The 18,705-nt window shown below is 48.2% G+C and overlaps 1 protein-coding gene across 22 annotated transcripts in view; it reads right to left on the reverse strand.

Annotated features, from left to right (window-relative positions):
* Nucleotides 1-2,323: 2,323 nt before the first annotated feature.
* WDR20 (WD repeat domain 20) overlaps nt 2,324-18,705 on the reverse strand; it is a 59,462-nt gene continuing 43,080 nt past the window's right edge. For 9 of the 22 annotated variants that reach the window (XM_036316395.1, XM_036316388.1, XM_036316446.1 and 6 more), the window contains one exon: nt 2,324-4,984. In XM_036316395.1, the coding sequence (XP_036172288.1) occupies nt 3,707-4,984 (1,278 nt within the window). In that variant the 3' untranslated portion in view covers nt 2,324-3,706. Of the gene's footprint in view, nt 4,985-6,334; nt 7,205-7,227; nt 7,384-7,587; nt 8,054-8,747; nt 8,806-12,974; nt 13,059-14,740; nt 14,834-17,369; nt 17,536-18,705 lie in introns of those variants that run through there. The other 13 variants (XM_036316368.1, XM_036316378.1, XM_036316488.1 and 10 more) reach the window with 13 other exon arrangements.

The raw sequence follows: 18,705 nt of genomic DNA on the forward strand, positions 1-18,705 counted from the left end.
CCTCCACTTCCCAGACTGCTGAGCCCATGATGGCAGGTGTGCCGCTCGGCCCCGGGTCACACCCGGGCACACAGAGGCTCCTTCCTTCCTGCCTATGAGGAAGGAAACCCCCACTGTGGACACAAGGCCCACTGCTTCCGCTGGTCCCCCCCACACACCAGTCCCATGGCCAAGCTCTCCCGCATCTTTCCTGCAAAACCCCAAGTCGAACTCTGCTTTTAGCTCTTTCTCAGGCAGTCAGAAACACAACATGGGGCACCCGGTTCCCACGCCCTCCCTGCCCCTATGGCTGCCCCCTCACCCCTTGAGCTTCCTTAACAAACAGATCACATCTCCCTCCCAGGCAAGAGGTGACATGACCCTTGTACACAGGCACAGCCACCTGATAAAGCGGCCTCATGGACTGCAGTACGAATTCGAAACTTGACAATTTCTTACAAATTCAAGAGGCAACCCTGGACGTGGAGGAATAAGGGAGAAATGGCTTCCTGGCTACCAGCCATCTGGGACTTGGCGGGAGCCGAGCTCGGGTCCCCTGGGAGGGACACCCACACGTGCCTGCAGGACCTGGGAAGTGCCATGGGGCTCCTTGTGGTTTCTGAATATCTGAGGCAATAATCTCTGCTGTGACTTATTGGTCTTTCCACTCGTCCATCCCACTATCCTAAGGCATTTACTCTTCTTAGTCCCAAGCCAATGGCTCACAGGAGAACACTCAGAAATGCCAGAAGGTTCACTTGGCACAAAAGACAAAATTAAGATTCTTAACCACTATTTAAGTAAATTTAGAACCTAAAGTTACTGGTTATTTAAAAGTGGCTGCCTATTCCCTCTTACACACTTGCTTTTAAAACAAGGCAAGGCTTTCCACAGGCTGTGTCTCTAGCCCTCGGGGGATTTTGAATCATCCGGCCCTGCCCCATCAGTAGGGCCAGAGCTGCCTCAGCGAAGGCTGGCTGGCTGGCCGTCCAGCAGCAGCCAGGAGGGAGCCAGCTGGAGCCCCTGGGCCTTACTTGCGTCCCTGCTCTCCAGAGGAGCTTGCTGACCGAGTGGTAACGCCTCTTCTTGCCCATGGCTTTTATTGCAGAGGGCAGGTTGAGAAAGGACTTTCCTGCTCAAGACAATGTTTAAGTTGGAAATTGACAAATTTCACTGAGGAAGCTCAAATTTGGGAGAGAAAACTGAAAAACTCCCCAGATTTCTCTTAGTGCCTCATCCACCTGGTCAGGACCCACCACTCCAGTCCCCTCCCCTCCTGCCCCTCTTGTCCCACCCAGGTCCACAAGAGCCAGTACCGGCCCGGTCTGAGGGGAATGGGAGGAACTGCCTGCCCCGTGCAGCACCCTCTTCTCCTCAAGCTGGTCCTCCCGCCTGCAGGAGAGGGGCTCTGCTGGCTGTCAAAGAGGGGGCAGGTGTCAGAGGAGCGGAAGCCTGCGCCTCCCCAGCACCTGACACCCAGCAGGGGCCCCAGGCAGCCTCCCAGACAGGCAGATAGGATCCCCACACCAGCAGAAACTGGAAGAATGAGAAATGGACAGGAGCCCTGGCAGGGTGAGGGGTGGAAGAGACAGGCACCACTGGCTCCTGTGTGCACATGTTGGAGTTTTTAAAAGGAACAATATCCTCCTCTTACCCTCACCCAAATGTCTCTTAGGTAGGTCACCTGTCAGTGCACCAGCAGCCCCTCCTTTACTGCAGCCGGTGCAGCTGAGGATGCTGAAGGGCAGGAAGAACCAGAAAGCGCCCAGTGTCAAGTGTGAGTCATGCAGTGAGCAGTGCAAGAGAACTGCAAGGGCATCGTAACCTTCCCCATAAAGGCCACTCACCTGGGAGCAGTCACTCTCCACTTAGGCCAAATACAAAGTCCTGGGTTTTGAAACTTCTCAATGCCTCAGAAGCCTTTGAAACGGAATTTCTAAAACTAGGTAGGAACATAAAACTGCACATGGAGTGTTGGTTCCTAATCTCTCCATCTGGCAGACTCCAAAGTTGACGGTTCATGGGCCGCTACCTTAGAACATGAGCATTTAGGAACAAAGGGCCATGTCTAACAGTCGGTAGAGAGCATGTCATCATTCTCACGGGCTGTAATGCATCAATGGAGGAGGTGCCCCTTGAAGGCCACCCAGGACCTCCTGTAGCAGAACTCGGCCACTGCGACCACAGGTGACAGACACCACTCGCGTTACGGAGCATGACGGGTGAGGTGTGGGTGGGCCTTGCTGGGAGGGCGCACTGAGAGCGCACAGAGCCTCACACATCAGAGAGCTGAACATCCAGATCTTCACTTCGCTGAATGGCATTCACTACTCAAACCAGCATATGTTATCAGCATCGCTATATTTAATTACAAAAGTGTGCAAAATAGAACAAACCTAAATGACCAAAATAAGTTAACAAACCAGATAATCGTCATCTTGACATAAAACACAGAGTTCAAAGAACCATCGCATCGTGTGAAAGCTGGGATTTGAAACTCCTACACAGCTGAGAAGGGTCATAGGGAGTCAGAATCAAACACTGCAATTTCCCATGGGAGCAGCGGGTCCATCCAGTGGGCACCTGGGCCCAGGGTGAGGTGCTGGGATGGAAGCCTGAGGGCCAGGCTAGTATCAGCATCCCAAGAAGGACCCTGGAAGGACCACCATCCAACAATAAGGGGGCACTCTGTAATTGGACTTCCCCTCTAGGTGAAAACCAAACCCGGACTACGGGGTGTGTGTGTGTGTGTGAAAGGGATGGGGAGGGTCTGTCAGTTTGTACAAAACAAAGCTAAAGAGGCTGCCCAGGGCCTACAATCGTGAGCCTTCGTGACCAAAAAAAAACCCCCAAGAAATAAAAACAAAACAAAACCTGCCCCAAAACAAAAGAAAATGAAACCTCTTTTTTCTTGTTGGAAAAAAAAACAAGCAAAAGCGCACTGGACAGAAAAGGTCTTGGCTTCCGTGGCAAGAGGCACTTCTGACACGTGCGGTGGGCAACCTCGGCCCGCAGTTCACAGGAACCGCCCAGGCTTGAGGAACGTGGGTATTTTATTTAGTGCACAGAATCTCAATCAAAGTGGTACAAACTGCTTCTTTGAAAAAAGATGTTTATTAAACAATTTTAATTGTCATAAAATGACTAAAATGGGTTTTAAAAATTAAGGCTCTTCTCTTTCTGTGGATTGCCAGAACAATGTAAAAATAATATCAATCAACCCTGCTGAACGCTTTGTTCCTAAAGTTAAATTTCATAGATTCCTAAACATTTTATGATTAAGATAAAAAACTGGACTATAAATGACAGTCAGTGGCCGTCCGCGCTGAGCACGCTCTGATCAGGTGTACAATTTTCTAACTGAGTAGTTAAGCAAAAATATTCCAGTTAAAGCAGAAATTTTAATTTTAGCTTTTTAATTCATTGTTTCCCCACACTGTCATGATTTTCCTAAAATCGAAATAGTCTAAGACAGGAGCGCTCACCTCGGGACTCTATATACTCCCAGGAGGGTGACGGACTTGGCTGGCAATTAGTTTGATTATATTTTTTAAACGTTCTAAGGTGAATTATCAAATGATTCAGAATTACATGGCATGCAGTATCCAAAAGTATGGCTCTGATGCATTTAGATTTACATTAAGAAGTGTCATTCATTCATTGTACACCCACCCCTCCCACAAGGAAAAAAATCACTACCTACTCAAGTTCTCGGTCTGGTGCAGCGTTAAGGATTCAAACTTACCACTTTCCCAGGCCTTCCCCATGTGCAAACAAACCCCTCCTGACAAGCAGTGACTACACAGTCTTCAAGAAAAATCAACACAGTCAGCCTTTCGTGTGCTATCTTTTTACAGATGAGCGGCTCTAACAAGGGAACGTCTTCCATTCGAGGACACAGGGGCGTGCCCAGAGTTTTAGCTGGGTCCGTTTTGGTTTTGGTAACTAGGTTCAGTTTGTCACTGCTCTTGCTAGAAATGTGTCCCATGCTATGGTTTCGCTTGTGATCTTTCTCGTGGTGCCGGTCCTTCCGATCGTGTAGGGAGAGTGTTGCGAATTTGCTGACCCCAGACGCGATGGCCCCATCGGCAACGTTGCTCTTGCTGCCAGCGTTGGAGACAGTGGAATGTGGGAGGCTATTGGACCGCGGTAGAGGGGGGGGCGCAGAGCTGCCAGGCGTCGAGACGCTGTTCCCAGTGCTCCCGGCTGGAGGGCTTGTGGCATTCATGACATTTGTGTGTGTCCGTGCCCTGGAGAGGGGCTGGTGAGGGAAAAGGATATCTTCCGTGAGGTCCCACAAGCAGAGCTGCGTGTCCTGGCCCACAGAGCCAAACCGATACGTGACACTGACGGGGCGGCTCTCCGTGGAATTCCGCTTGGACAGCCTGGACTGGGTACTGTTTGCTCGGTCTCTGCCAAAGTGGAGCAGGTCCTGGAAGTCCTCGTCACTGCCACTGAACTCCATAGGGTCGCTTTCTTCTACACTCGTGGTGTAGGGGTCAAACGCCACCACGCTGACCCAGGACTTGTGCCCGTGGCCTCGAGCTATCACTCGGCCGTCTATAAAAGACCAGACTGTCACCAGATCATCCTCGCCCCCCGTGACGATGTACTTGCCGTCCGGGCTCCAGCACACGCACAGCAAGCCTCCAAAGTAGCTTTTCATGGTGCCGTGCAGCTCCACAGAGTCAAAGTTGAACACCCGCAGAAACCCGTCCTGGCTCACGCACGCCAAGAACTTGCCATCTGGGGAGAAAGCAAATTCGTTGAGGGCCCCCTCGCCCACCGTCCACTTGAGGAGAGGGTTCCTCGTGGATTTGCTCTTGCAAGTGTGCACGGCGAAGCTCTCGCCCTGCTTCAGGAGCTGGTAGTGGGGGGCTGTGGTGCCACAAGAGTGCTCCACATTATACAGGTACATGTTCCCACTCGAATGGGCTACTAGGAAAAGGCTTTCCGAACCGGGAACCCATTTGACACAGGTTACTCGTGACTTGTCTATTAGTCTCTGTGAAGACAAAGGAGAACACATTATCACAATGGGGAGCTTAACGGTCTATGTTCCAGCAAGAAAGCTGTCTGCTGCTCGGTGACAAGGGACAAGTCACCCGGACATGTCACACTCTCCCGTGGCCGACCAGGCCCATGAAGAGCATTCTGGCCGCTTGAACAATGACTTTCTAGAACTGCACTTGGGTGTGAGGCCACTGGCCTTCACAGAGGGAGCTGGTTATTCAGCACTCACTGTGCCAGGCGCTGGGACACACCGGAGAGGGACAGCCCCTGAGCACTTGACATTTCTCCCACTAGGAGAGTCAGGATCTACGAGTCACTGCACCTACACAGCGTCCTCTGTGAGGATCCAGGGAACCTCGCAGTGCTGGCCTCGAGTTTTAGCTCACTGTCAGTCATGAGCGGACTACACCTGCCCCTGCCTGAGCTGTTCCCAGGTGGAGAGGCCCCTGCCAGCAGCACACAGGACTTCAACACACACACCCCGGCTCCACCGCGGCCCTGGAGCAGAGACTTCCTCCTTGGGGCCGCTGTCCTGTGAGTCCCTTTATAGGCAATCCTTCCATATCTCCTCTGGAACACAGTGGTGTTAAAGAAACAGGTAATAAAGAATTTAAAGGAAAAAAAAAAAAAGGACAGGTAGGTGACTAGTTCAAGAGTATGGGCCTGATCACGGCCCCTCTACTCTCTGCTCACTACTGGTCCACTGACCAACCATTCCTTTAACAGGCACAGATTAGGAGAGTCTTGCCTCTCAAACCAAGAAAAGGCCCAAAGTAAAATCCACCCGAAGGCACAGCACCTTCCCTGCCTGCAGAGCTGGAGGCCATAGGCCCAGCAGCCCCCACAGGGTGGCCATGCCCCAAATCACATTAGCAGCAACAATCCAGAAGTCCCCAAATTCTCAGACTCCTATTGCCAAACACCCTCTGAAGCCACCCCTCTAGCAACTGGTGCCTTCACTTCACTGGCTGGGACCCCTGAACCCCGCCAAGAGCAGGGCACCTTCTCCCTCATCAGTCTGCTGTGTGTGCTGCACTTTTACAGAAAATTAAAAACCTGAGGTTTTCAAGGAGATACACGAACCATGCGGCCTTAGAGCCAGCGCTGCTCGGCAGGGCTCCCACAAGCCTGTCACCATTTCACCCACACAAGGTCACAGAGAACGTGCAAGGCCAGGCCAGACCTTGCTGTTCCCATCAGGCCCAGGCTGCTCCAGCATTCCTGACCCCATAAAGGTGACTGGGCTGCTAGCCCAAAGTCTAAGGGTGGCCACTTCTCACCCGCCATGGGTGGCTCGGTCAGGCGGCCCAGCACCTCCCATGTCACCACAACCAAGTCAAACCTGTTTTCCCACGATCACGCTACCGTCACTCCATCACAAGTGCAACTTTTTCTTTAATCTCACCCAAGCATATTTTGTCCATTGATTTCTAGAGAGAGTGGAGGGGAGGGAAGAGAGGGAGAGATGAGGAGGAGAAGGAAGGAGGAGGGAGGGAGGGGGAGAGAGAGAGACAGAGAGCGAGCAACTGATAGCCTCATGCACGTGCACCTACTGGGGCTGGGGAACCTGCAGCCAGGTACATGCCTTTAACCTGGAATGGAACCCTCTACCCTTCAATCTGGGGCCCATACTCTAACCAATGAGCCAAACCAGCCAGGGCTAAGGACAGACATAAAAACTTCTAGCACTATGGTTAGGAGAAGATTTTACTCTTGTCTTAAACAAACACAACATAATTCCATTAGAACTTTAAATTACAATACTGTCAAGTAAGAACCATGCTGCTCTGCAACTCTGAGGTATGAAGGATAGCTACAGCCCCATCATACACTAGGTGCTACTGGGAGGACAAGCATAGTGAAGGGCTTCGTTCTATATTAAGGAGCTCACTGTGACTACTGTACATGGACATGTCACTGTACCTCACGGACAAAAACCTGAGCCCACATTCTGTGTCCTGTGGGCACCTGTGCACACTCCAGCGCTTGTGCATCAGGCATGCCAGTTTAAGCAACTGCAAACCAAAACGGTAAAATGACCACGGGTCCAACCCTGCCTGTTTGTGTGCTCAAGCACAGGGACAAGTATGGAGAACCTACTGTGCATGCAGGCCCAGGCCCAAGCTCTGTACATGCTCTTTAGTCTTTACAATAGCCTGCAAGGCTAGCTTTCATTTCTTTATTAGATAATACATTCATAATTCATATAAAACGTACAGTAGGAGCCTCACTCACATCGGCCTGTCACTCCTAGCAGCTTCTTGCTTCTCTGTCCAGTGCCCTCATGCGTGGACAAGCATATGAACCCACGCACCCTCGTTTTTCATGCGAGAACACACCATGCACGGTCTGCACCCCTGCCTTCTCATCCAGAGACTTCTGCACATCTGCCTGCATGGGCACAAAAACAGCTTTTTCACGCTGCAGAGTATGCAATTACATGAGTATACTATAGTTTAAGAGTCCCTGGCTGGCAGGCATTTATCCTAACATATATAAAGAGCTAAGTGCCGCCATGACCGAACAGGCAACCAGTCACCATGAAGTGCATGGAGCACCTCTCGGTTCCCCCTGCCCCAGGCCCGAGGCGCTCACCACAAGGGGGGGCTGGCGGTTGGGCAGGACTGGGGACTGTTGAGCAACGGTGGCAGGCTGCTTCGCAGGCTGCTTCGCGCGCGGTGGCTGTCGACTTAGTGGAGCAGTTTCTCAAAGCAGTTGCGGGGCGGGGGAATTTCGCAGAATAGTCGCAGGGTGGGCGGAGCCTCACGGAGCAGTGGGAGTTTCACAAGCGGCAAGCTTCGCAGAGCAGTCGAGGGGCAGGGAGAGCCTTGCGGAGCAGTTGAGGGGCCACGAGCATTGCAGAGCGTCCCGGGGCAGGGAGCTTCACATAGCATCGCAGGGCAGCAGAGGCCATGCGAGGGAGGACAGGCTAGGCTTAGGGACCTTAACCGCGCACGATTTCATGCACACTGGGCCTCTAGTATATAATAAAAACCTAATGTGCTAAGTGTCCAGTTGTCCGTTCAACCAATCAAAGCATAATATGCTAATGATATGCTAAGGCCGCTCAACTGCTCACTATGACGAGCACTGACCATCAGGAGGCAGACAGTCGACTGGTTGACCAGTCGCTATGATGTGCACTGACCACCGGGGGCAGACGCTCCAACCGATAGGTTAGCTTGCTGCTGGGGTCCAGCCGATCAGGATCAGGACTGAGCGAGATTGGCCAGACACACCCTGGAGCCCTCCCGCGGTCCCTCCCTGGCTGGTCAACCTCCTGCGTCCCGCCCGGCCCCAATCGTGCACCGCTGGGGTCCCTCGGCCTGGCCTGTGCCTTCTCACATTCCGGGACCATTCGGGGGGATGTCAGAGAGCCGGTTTCAGCCTGCTTGTGCATGAATTCATGCACCGGGCCTGTAGTGTAGCAATAACACCCTTGTACATAGGGCAGTTTTCACATGTACCAGGTGTACCGGTTAATAATGTGGATTTTTTTCAATAGATGGAGTTACACATATGTTGATATATATGCAATTTGATATGTATGCTATTTTGTTGTATTGACAACAAGCTTCAAAACTTCATATGTAAAATTTTCTAAAGGTGTTAACATCATAGATATTTTTATGCTTAAAAATGTCAAATTTTGTGCCCAAAAAAAGAGCATTTGCGGGAAGTTTTAATTCATTACTTTATTTTGAAGAAACGTGCTGCTGAAAGTTACCGTATACTTCGGGAAGCTTATGGTGAACATGCTCCATCTCAAGATACTTGTGTATGCTGGTTTAAATGCTTTAAGAGTGATGATTTCTATGTGAAAGACAAAGAACGTCCAGGTCAACTGAAAAAGTTTGAAGACCAATAATTACAAGCATTATTGGATGAAGATGTCTGTCAAACTCAAAAACAACCTGCAGAAAGATTAAACATTGCTCAGCAAACAACTTCTGATCGTTTACAAGCAATGGGAAAGATTTTAAAGGAAGGAAAATGGGTGCCACGTCAATTGAATGAAAGACAAATGGAAAACCAAAAAGTCATCAGTAAAATGTTATTCAGCGGCATTAAAGAAAGTCTTTTTGCATCCAATTGTGACTGGCGATGAAAAATGGATTTATTTTGAGAATCCCAAATGCACAAAATCATGGGTTGATCCAGGTCAACCATCAACATCGACTATAAAGCCAAAATCGCTTCAGATAGAAAACAATGCTCTGCATTTGGTGGGATCAGGAAGGTATGATGTATTATGAGCTTCTAAAACCAGGTGACACCATTAATACTGATCGCTACAGAGAACAAATAATCAATTTGAACCATGCTTTGATCGTGAAACGACCAGAATGGGGCAGAAGATACAGCAAAGTAATGTTGCTTCATGATAACGCACCATCACACACTTCAAAACAGTTAAAGACACGTTAAAAGATCTTGCCTGGGAAGTATTAACCCACCCGCTGTATTCACCAGACCTTGCTCCTTCAGATTACCACTTGTTCTGATTGATGGCACATGCACTTTCTGAGCAGCACTACAAAACATACAAAGAAGTGGAAAATTGGGTCTCTGAATGGTTTGCCTCAAATCAAGAAAAGTTCTATTGGGGCGGTATCCACAAATTACTTGAAAGATGAGGGAAATATGTAGCTAGTGATAGACATTACTTTGAGTAAAGCACTTTTGATGTTTCTCTTGAAATTATCGTGTTTTCTTTGATTATAAAATCCACATTATTAACCGGTACACCTGATATGAATATACCTGCAGGGTAAAGTCCCAGTGGAATAGCTGGGTCAAAAGGTATATGCGTTTATAATTTTTATAGATATCGCCAAATTATCTCCCATGGAAGACAATTCTACTTCCATCAGCAGTGTAAGTAGGAGCATCCATTTCCCCATAGGAAGGTAGGTATCACTGCTGTATTATCCACACTGATTAAACAGACAGACACCCCTTCTGGCATGGAATTTATCTTCAAGTGGGATAAGAAGATAGTGAAATATACAAGACCTGATGGTAATGAGTGCTGTGCAGAATAAGCCACGGGGGGGGGGGGGGGGGGTTGCAATAAAGTGAGGGCGGGGAGGAACTCCAGTGATTTCAATCTCAAACTGAAGAGCCCATAAAAGCCTTTCGGTGGCAGTGAGGGCGGCTGTACGTGTGGACAGTGAGGATGGCAGACAGCAGGCTGAGAGGATACAGGGAATGGCATCCTTGCACAGGGAACAGCACCTACAAGGATGCTGAGGCAGGATCAAGGCAGGCACTGGACATCCCAGAGAGAGAAGAGAAGAGTCGGGGCGGGGGGGGGGGGGGGGGGCGGTGTACTGGGAGAAAGGAAAGCGCAGCACCTGTTCTGGCTGGAGCACCCAGGCAGGGGCAGGGAATTCGGTCTAAAATCGTGAACTGGGACTCAAGGCCATCAGGTCCCAGGCTAAGGGGCTCAGACGATGACCTTGAAGCGCTGTGCTGCCCAAGCACTTGAAATGTGACCGATCTGAGTGAACTGTGCCGTGAGAGTAAATACACAATGGATTCTTAAGACTAGAAATTATGGAAACTAGAGTATTCATATCTTTATACTGATTACACTATATGTTGAAATAATATTTTGGATATACTGGATAAAATAAAATCTTACTCTCACATACTTTCTACTGATTTACTGTGCTGTGGCCATTAGAAAAGTTTAAATTGCCTAAGTGGCTGACGCCCTACTCTGCAGGCAGTGCTGCTGCAGACAGTGGGGCACCAAGGTTCCAGAAAGGGAAATGCCAGAATGTGGAATCCGGCAGTTGCACAGAATAGAAGATGGGCTGGGTTGGGGAGGAACCAGTTAGGAGGCCATGACAGTTGTCTGAGGACATTAAACTTGACCAGTCGCTGGGTGGCAGGCATGGATTAGGCTGGGTGGAGTAGAAGGTGGGGGATGAAGTGGGCATGTGAGAAGTGATTGTTTTTGAGCCTGAGTGACGGGGAAGGCGGTGAGAGAAAAGGATGAAAAGGAGGGGGAGACTAAGCTGGGAGAAACCCAAGTGCTCTCATCTAGTAGGCAGCTAATGAAAATGAGTGGAAGGCAAGGAACAGTACAAGCCAGGTCTGTGACATCCTAGAGCTCCAAGGAAGAAAAGGGGTGTGAAACTATAAAATCCTACTTACAAGGAAAAAAATTAGGGAAGCAGAGGGAAAGCAGAGAAAGGACCCAGAAGTTCCATGAGGAGACGGTGGGGCTGAGAGGCAGATGCTCTGCTCTGGGCATGAAAATCTTCCTAGGTCAGGGGACAGGACTTGAGGCTCAGAGAGGAAGTGCTCTGGGCAGGCAGGTCAGGGCAGCAAGTCTGGAGATCAGGAAGACACCAGGGAGGGATCAGAAGAGAGAAGTGGAGGGAGGACATTGATGGGAAGGAGCAGAGAGAGCAGGGAGGGGCTGGAGGAACAGCAGGGGAGGCTCAGCAGTTAAGGTTGCTGTGAGGAAACGGCTTTCTAATAAAGAGAGTCAAATTCCAAAATGCTGCAAGGCCTATTTTTGTAATCACTTTCATAAAAAAACAAAATCAAAATCTGGATTCTTCAGAATCTCTTTCCTGGGTTCCCACACCCAAAACTCTCCCAGGTCTTCACTAAAGGCCCCCCACGCTCCCTATCTGAATGGCGACAAAACTGTCCCACTTCCTATATTAATCCAGTGAAAACCAAACACACACCCAAACTACCATTCTGAAAGGCATTAACAGATAAGATTTTCTTACTGTACTAAACTAGTAAAAAGGAAGCAAGAATAAACATCATTCTGTTGCCAGATTCAAGCATCGCTGCTAAATGAAGCTTCCAAAGCACTTAATCTTTTATTTCACTACCATCAACATGACAAGCTGGAAAAAGTTATTTTGAGGGAGTGGGTGTGCATTTTAAAATGCAGATATTAATTTATAACAAAAATACTAAAACAAGCAATTCAAAAACCACAGCAGCTGCTGGAAAAGCCATAATGCAGCCACAATAAGGGCGGCTGCAGGCGTGGCTCCCTCAGGAGACACTAGGAAAGGCTACTTCAAAGCCAAGGAGAAGAGGGTCAGATGTCATTTTTATCAATGTTAAAACTCTGAGATCGTTATGTGTTCATTTCCTTCCTTTGATTAAAAAAAGCAACAACAAAAACAAAACTAAGGAATGCGCAGAACCGCTCTTTTGTGACAGAACTGGATAGAAGGTTGCAAGGCCAAGGCCAGACCTGGCCCCCTTCCCCCTCCACGGGCACAGGCACAGGCGCAGGAGGAGCCTGAAGCTGGTGGAGTGAGCGAATTCACAGCCTTGGGCTGCCAACAGGGCCCAGGAGTCAGGGCCTCCTCCGTGCCCTTCAACTGGACTTGATCTAAAGAGCCTATTCAACGTGCCGGCCCTGTGACAAGGAGAAAATCAAGAACAGAGGGTCTTATTACAGGTCACCTGAGAAAGAAGCCAAGATGACAAGATTTTTTTAGATTTTACATCTTATCCAATAATGAATATATACTTGAAAATCCTTTGAAGTATATTCTATGGCTACAATCCTGAAATAATTAGAATTTTTATAAAGATGAACAAGGCTAAGTTTATCATCATATAGAAACTGTACCTATAATTCCTCCTCCCCAATACATCATAACCACTAGTAATAAAAAGTAAACCCCTTATCCCTCGGGGAGCTCCACACAAGGCTGAATGCTCTTATTATGAAGGGAGGCTCCATCTTCTGGGAGTTTATTGGAAGTGCCAAAACACTCTCAAAGGAGGCTCATCAGACACTTTCCAGGGCACGACACAGACAAGTGCTACGAACAGAAACTTAAAATCCACTCAGGGACCCAATGATCTGAGGCCAACACTCCTGAGGGAGGCCAGAAAGGACCAGGTACTTCCTTCCTCCAGACTGGGCCTGGTCCAGCAGCCGGGGTCTCCAGTGTGACCGCAATGGCCTGGGAGCAGCCAGCACTCACCTCTGCAAATTGAACTGAACTGAACAGGTCAGAGGCCAGACTGGGAGGTGAAGGCACCGGCATCTGGACAGTGTGACTCTCAGTCTTACAAAGAAATGAAGTTAACAGTGAGCACTGGGAGTGACAGGTGATGTTCTCCCTCTTCTTGGTACTTCTTTGGGCCCCAATGTTTCTAGAGGCATTTATCATTTTTTTAATTCATAGAGAAAAACTCACAGTTTAAGATCTACTTGATTACCACATAGAACTTTTCATCTACCTTTAATCTCAGGTGGATTTATGGAACTTACAATTCCATGCCACCCACCCCACCCAAGTGTGTAGTGTATCTGCATGTACCAGGCACCGCCAGAAAGGAGGCAACATCAGAATAATCAGAATCATCACCACTGGGGCATGCGTGCACCATGCGTGTGGAGCAGCGGCTGAAAATGCTCTGGAGAATGGGCACTTGTGGTGACAGATGCTGCTCTTGTGATAAGCAGCTCCATCCTCAGTCTCCCGCACGTGGATTCTCTGCCTGGCTGCCCTGCTCTGACCTTCTCATTCTGGAAATTGCTATTTCTCCTTCAAAAATGCCAGTATCTCACCTCCCAAGAAGCTGTTCCTTCCAGCCCCTGGGGAATGGAACACTCTGAGTTTCCTCTCTACCTGGAATTGACTGAGTACCCACCAGGGCTCGCTCTCCAGGCCCTCTGCTAAATCTCATCTGCACCCCTCTCTTAGGCGGGCACTGTCCTTACCGTTTTCCAGCTGAGAGGAGCTGCAGTGACAGGCTCACAGCAGCAAGCAGTCAGCGAAGGGCTGGTGTCTGAACCCAAGGCCTCGGCCTCAGGCTCCACATTCTGAGCCACTGGGCTGAGTCTGCAAATTCGCAGTAATAAACTGATTGTGCTAAAAGCTCCTTTGGAGACAGGATGATGTGATGGCCAGAATCTCGGAGTACAATCAGGACCTGGTCCAGGCACTGTTGTTGCTCTTACTAAACTTTCTTCACAGACCTTTCTTCTAATCTCAAGGATGTGATTACTATTTACATGCTGACAACTCCCAAATTTTTACCTCTAGTTTTGAGGTTTAGATGATGTATGCAACCACCTACTGGCCTCTCAGGTTTAGTAAGTACAGAATGGAACTGGACCTCTCCTTCCATTCCCCAACACCCACTCCTTCCTTTTATCCAGGATCTCCAGGAACCCACAATTTGTTCATCTCTCCCCCACCCCACCCCCCGCCCCGACTTGGTTTCCAAGAAGCAGCCAGGGTCATTTTCAAAATCGCCATCTGACTGCCTCGTGCTCCTGCTCCCTTCTATGGGATCCCATGGCTCAGGTGAAGACGCAGACCCCGAGGGGCAAGGCCCTCAGTTGGCACCACCCTCCCCAGGTACACCATCCTCTCTCAGTTCTCTGGGCCCCAAGTTCTTCCCCACTCCCAGGCCTTCACCTGCTCTTCTTTCTGCAGGAGCACTCTACCTCCAGTTCCTTACCTGACTGGCCTCCTTTTCATGTGAGGCCCAGATGAAAGCACATGTCCTCTGAGACATGTTCTCTGCCTCCCCATTTACAGTGGCCTCCATTTTCTCTCTCAGGCCCACTGTCTCCTCTTACATCACAAGTCACCATTTGCTGTGTGTTTGTGTCTGTGTGTATATGAGAGAGAGATCTGCCAATGTAGGCCCAGTGCCAGGCACACAGTAGGTAATCAAGGTCTGCCGAATGAATGAAAAAATGGCCACAACTCTAGTTCAAGCCCTCAGCTCTCACCTGGACAGTTACTAGAGCCTCCTCACTGGTCTTGCTACCTTCATTCTCTCTTTCTTCATTCCAATCCACCTTCCACAAGTGCTGACAAGAGCTCTAAAAAAACACATTTGATCCTGTCACTCCCTTGAGTAAAAGCCCAAAGCTTCCCCCACAGCCTCCAGTGTCATATCCAGATTGGTTAGCATGTCACAAAAGGGCTTTTTCAGTCTGGCTGCAGTGTATCTGCCTGGCTCGGACTCCTGCCACTAAGGCCCACACACTGGGACCTGGCCACACGGGCTCGGCGCTGTTCCTCCATACGCCAAGTTGTTTAATCCAGCTCTGAAGGCCTTTCTCACCTCCTCTGCGTCTGTCAAGACCCAGATATCCAATGTCACGTCTGGAAGCCTCCTTGGCCCTCTTCCACCGAGCTAACTTTTGATTTGATTTTATGATATTTGATACACACTGAAGAATACAGTTAACACATATCCCTGGTACTATGTTCCTAACACTGGGATAACACATGGCGCAGTACACTGTCTGCCCATCTTACTAAACTGAACACTCCTGAGAGGACAAGGGCCTGCCCATCCTGCAACCATATATGGTGGGGCTTACTGTCCATGACCAGTACGAGCTTGTGGAATTAAGTTATAGTTCTATCCCTAACACCAAGATGTACCTGACCTGGACAATTCACTTACCTTCCCTTTGACAAGTTCCTCACCTGAAATACTGAGACAACGGCCCATGCCCCTGGACAGAAAGGCCATCTAAAATGCTCTAAACCAGTGATGGCGAACCTTTTGAGCTCGGCGTGTCAGCATTTTGAAAAACCCTAACTTAACTCTGGTGCCGTGTCACATATAGAAATTTTTTGATATTTGCAACCATAGTAAAACAACGATTTATATTTTTGATATTTATTTTATATATTTAAATGCCATTTAACAAAGAAAAACCAACCAAAAAAATGAGTTCATGTGTCACTTCTGACACGCGTGTCATAGGTTCGCCATCACTGCTCTAAACCCTCTAACTGTCATCCCCCTGCAAAGCATGACGACTGTGCCAGCCCACACCTGGGCTCTCTGAGACACACACCTCTGACGACCCTTGCTCTTAGACAGCCTGACCAAAACCTGATGAAAATGTCACCCGCACAGCCAGAGAGCTTCCTCACTGTGAAGGATAATCAAGCTCAGATTCGAGGTGAAGTGCCAAGTTGGCATTAATCACACATAGTCCATGCCTTTGAATAGCCATTTTTCAAACAAAATGCAAAAAGAGTGTGAGGAGAAACTATGCAGGCCAGAAGGGAGTGGCAAGAAATATTCAAAGTGATGAATAGCAAGGACCTACAACCAAGATTACTCTACCCAGCGAAGCTATCATTTAGAATTGAAGGTCAGATAAAGAGCTTCACAGACAAGAAAAAGCTAAAGGAGTTCATCATCACCAAACCAGTATTATATAAAACACTGTAGGCTATTCTTTAAGAAGAGGAAGAAGAAGAAAAATGTAAAGATAAAAAATATGAACAACAAAGTGACAACAAATACGTATTTATCAACAACTGAATCTAAAAATCAAATGAATAAAAAATTTGATGAACAGAATAACTGGTGAATGGAATAGAATCAGGAGCATGGAAATGGAACGGACTGATGATTCTCAGAGGGAAGGGGATGTGGGGGGTGCAGGAAGAGATTAGAAAAACATATGCATATGTATGCATTACCTATGGACACAGACAATAGGGTGGCGAGGGCGTGGGGTGGGGTGGGGTGGGAACCGGGTGGAGGGAAGCTATGGGGAGGCGGAGGGGGAGGGGGGATGGACATCTGTAATAATCTCAACAATAAAGATTAATTTTAAAAAAAAAGTGTGAGGTGCCCGAGTGTTGACCTATGAACCAGGAGGTCAGTGTTCGATTCCCAGTCAGGGCACATGCCCAGGTTTGCAGATTCAATCCCTAGTCGGGGGTAAAGAGGGGGGGTGCAGGAGGCAGCTGATCAATGATTCTCTTTCATCACTGATGTTTCTATCTCTCTCTCCCTCTGGTTTCCTCTCTGAAATAAAAATTTAAAAGAAAAAGAACAAAGCGGACATCTGTAATACTTTCAACAATAAAGATAAATTTAGAAGAGAAAAAAAAAGAGTATGAGGTAACTCGTGCTTAGATCACTAAGAGCAAGAAGGTGCTTTCTAACCTGCAACTTGCAGGTGTCCAGAGTGAGGGGCAGACCTGGCTGATGTCTGCGTGCTCTCAGGGCCCTGAGACTCCAGAGACCCGTGGTCTCTGGCTCCACCCTCCAGTGATGACACACAAACCCTGTCCTCTAAGTGGCATTCCATGCCATCCTTGGCCAGAGCAGCCTCCTGACCTTGTTTACCACAGCGCTTTACATGGTCCCAATCCCCTCCCCTTCAGTAACACGCTCCTACCTCCACGCACAAACAAATCCTCACAATTTCTACCAACAGTGCAGAGAAGGATGGTTTTGTGTCCACTCTCCCCCACCAAAAAAGTTAAGTATCATCAACTAACTTAGAAATCACTTCCTCAGATGATATTAGTAAAATATCTAGGTAAATTGAATAATTTTCTGCTTAAGTTTTGTTAGTGGAAAATGGACTTAAATACTTTTCCTCTACAATCTGTCAATCCAGATGGCAACTTTTGTTTCCAGTCAACCCAGATGAAACTAGAAGAGGAGATGGCATGGTTCAAATCAGTTCACCAAGTCCACTGGCAAAGCCACCCAGGAGCAACTTGTACCATAATGACTTCAAAAGAATCGGAATTTTAACTGCAATGTGTTAAGTTGAATATTCTCCCCAAACAAAATTATTTCTTAAAAACCAGAATCTATAATGTTCTTCTGTTCCAAATTAATGGCGTTAAGATCATGCATCAGTGCCTGGCCAGTGTGGCTCAGTGGTTGAGCGTTGACCCATGCATCAAAAGGTCACTGGTTCAATTCCCAGTTAGGTCAGGGCACATGTCTGGGTTGTGGGCAGCCAATCAATATTTCTCTCTCATCAATGTTTCCATATCTCTATCCCTTTCCTTCCCCCCCTCTCAAATCAATAAAAATACATATTTTTAAAAAATCATGTGACAGTGGGAGACCACATATCCTTCCTGAGAAGAGGGATCCCATTCAACCTGACCCTGTCAGATCAGCACTGAGGTCACACACAGAGGAGAACCCAGGACTTGTGAATTGGCCAACCTACGCTATCTTTCCCACGGGCTAGGAGAGTCATAGGAAATACCAGAGGGAGAACATTGCAATTCTTGGGGCCAAAAAGCCACTCCAACAGTTTTCACAAACATAACCTATTTGGCAACTTCTACCTGCCACGTTTCACAGTCTTGATGTGTTCCTGAACAGACAGCTCAGATATCTCAGCTCCTTCCAGAATGAAACTGAAGATACTAGAAACCCCAGTACATACTACGACACTGGCAAAAGCTCTGTCGTGTGATCCAATTTTAAGTGCCAGGATTTCTAACTGTGTCAAAGGTGACTTAGCAGCAAATATTTTCAAGAGCAAGAGAATTGCTCCTTAGCCAAAGGACTGTCAGACATACACACCAAAGCTTTAGTACCATGTAAGCTGCCTAGCTAAATATCAAGCTCCTTGGTCTGCATGAAAATTTCTGGTCATGCGAACAAGGTCTGGAATTCTACATTTTCTTATTTAAATTATAAAAGCCAAGTCACAGTCTTACCCCTATCTCCGTTATAATGGAGTTTTAAAATACCTGCTACAGACACCTGAGCATGCTCCACAAAAAAACACACACAAAACCGTTATCCCAGGGAAGAACAGGCAAAAGTCAACAAGTTCATTCACCACATTTAAACTGGGTGAGACTAGGTAGGACTGAGAGAGAGAGAAATGGGCTTAGCTCAAAAGTGTAAAATAAGGCCCACTCCCCTTGGTAAGGACATATACATTCTTAAAGGGAT

The sequence above is a fragment of the Myotis myotis genome, unplaced genomic scaffold (assembly GCF_014108235.1).
Source record: "Myotis myotis isolate mMyoMyo1 unplaced genomic scaffold, mMyoMyo1.p scaffold_m19_p_1, whole genome shotgun sequence".
Classification (NCBI taxonomy): domain Eukaryota; kingdom Metazoa; phylum Chordata; class Mammalia; order Chiroptera; family Vespertilionidae; genus Myotis; species Myotis myotis.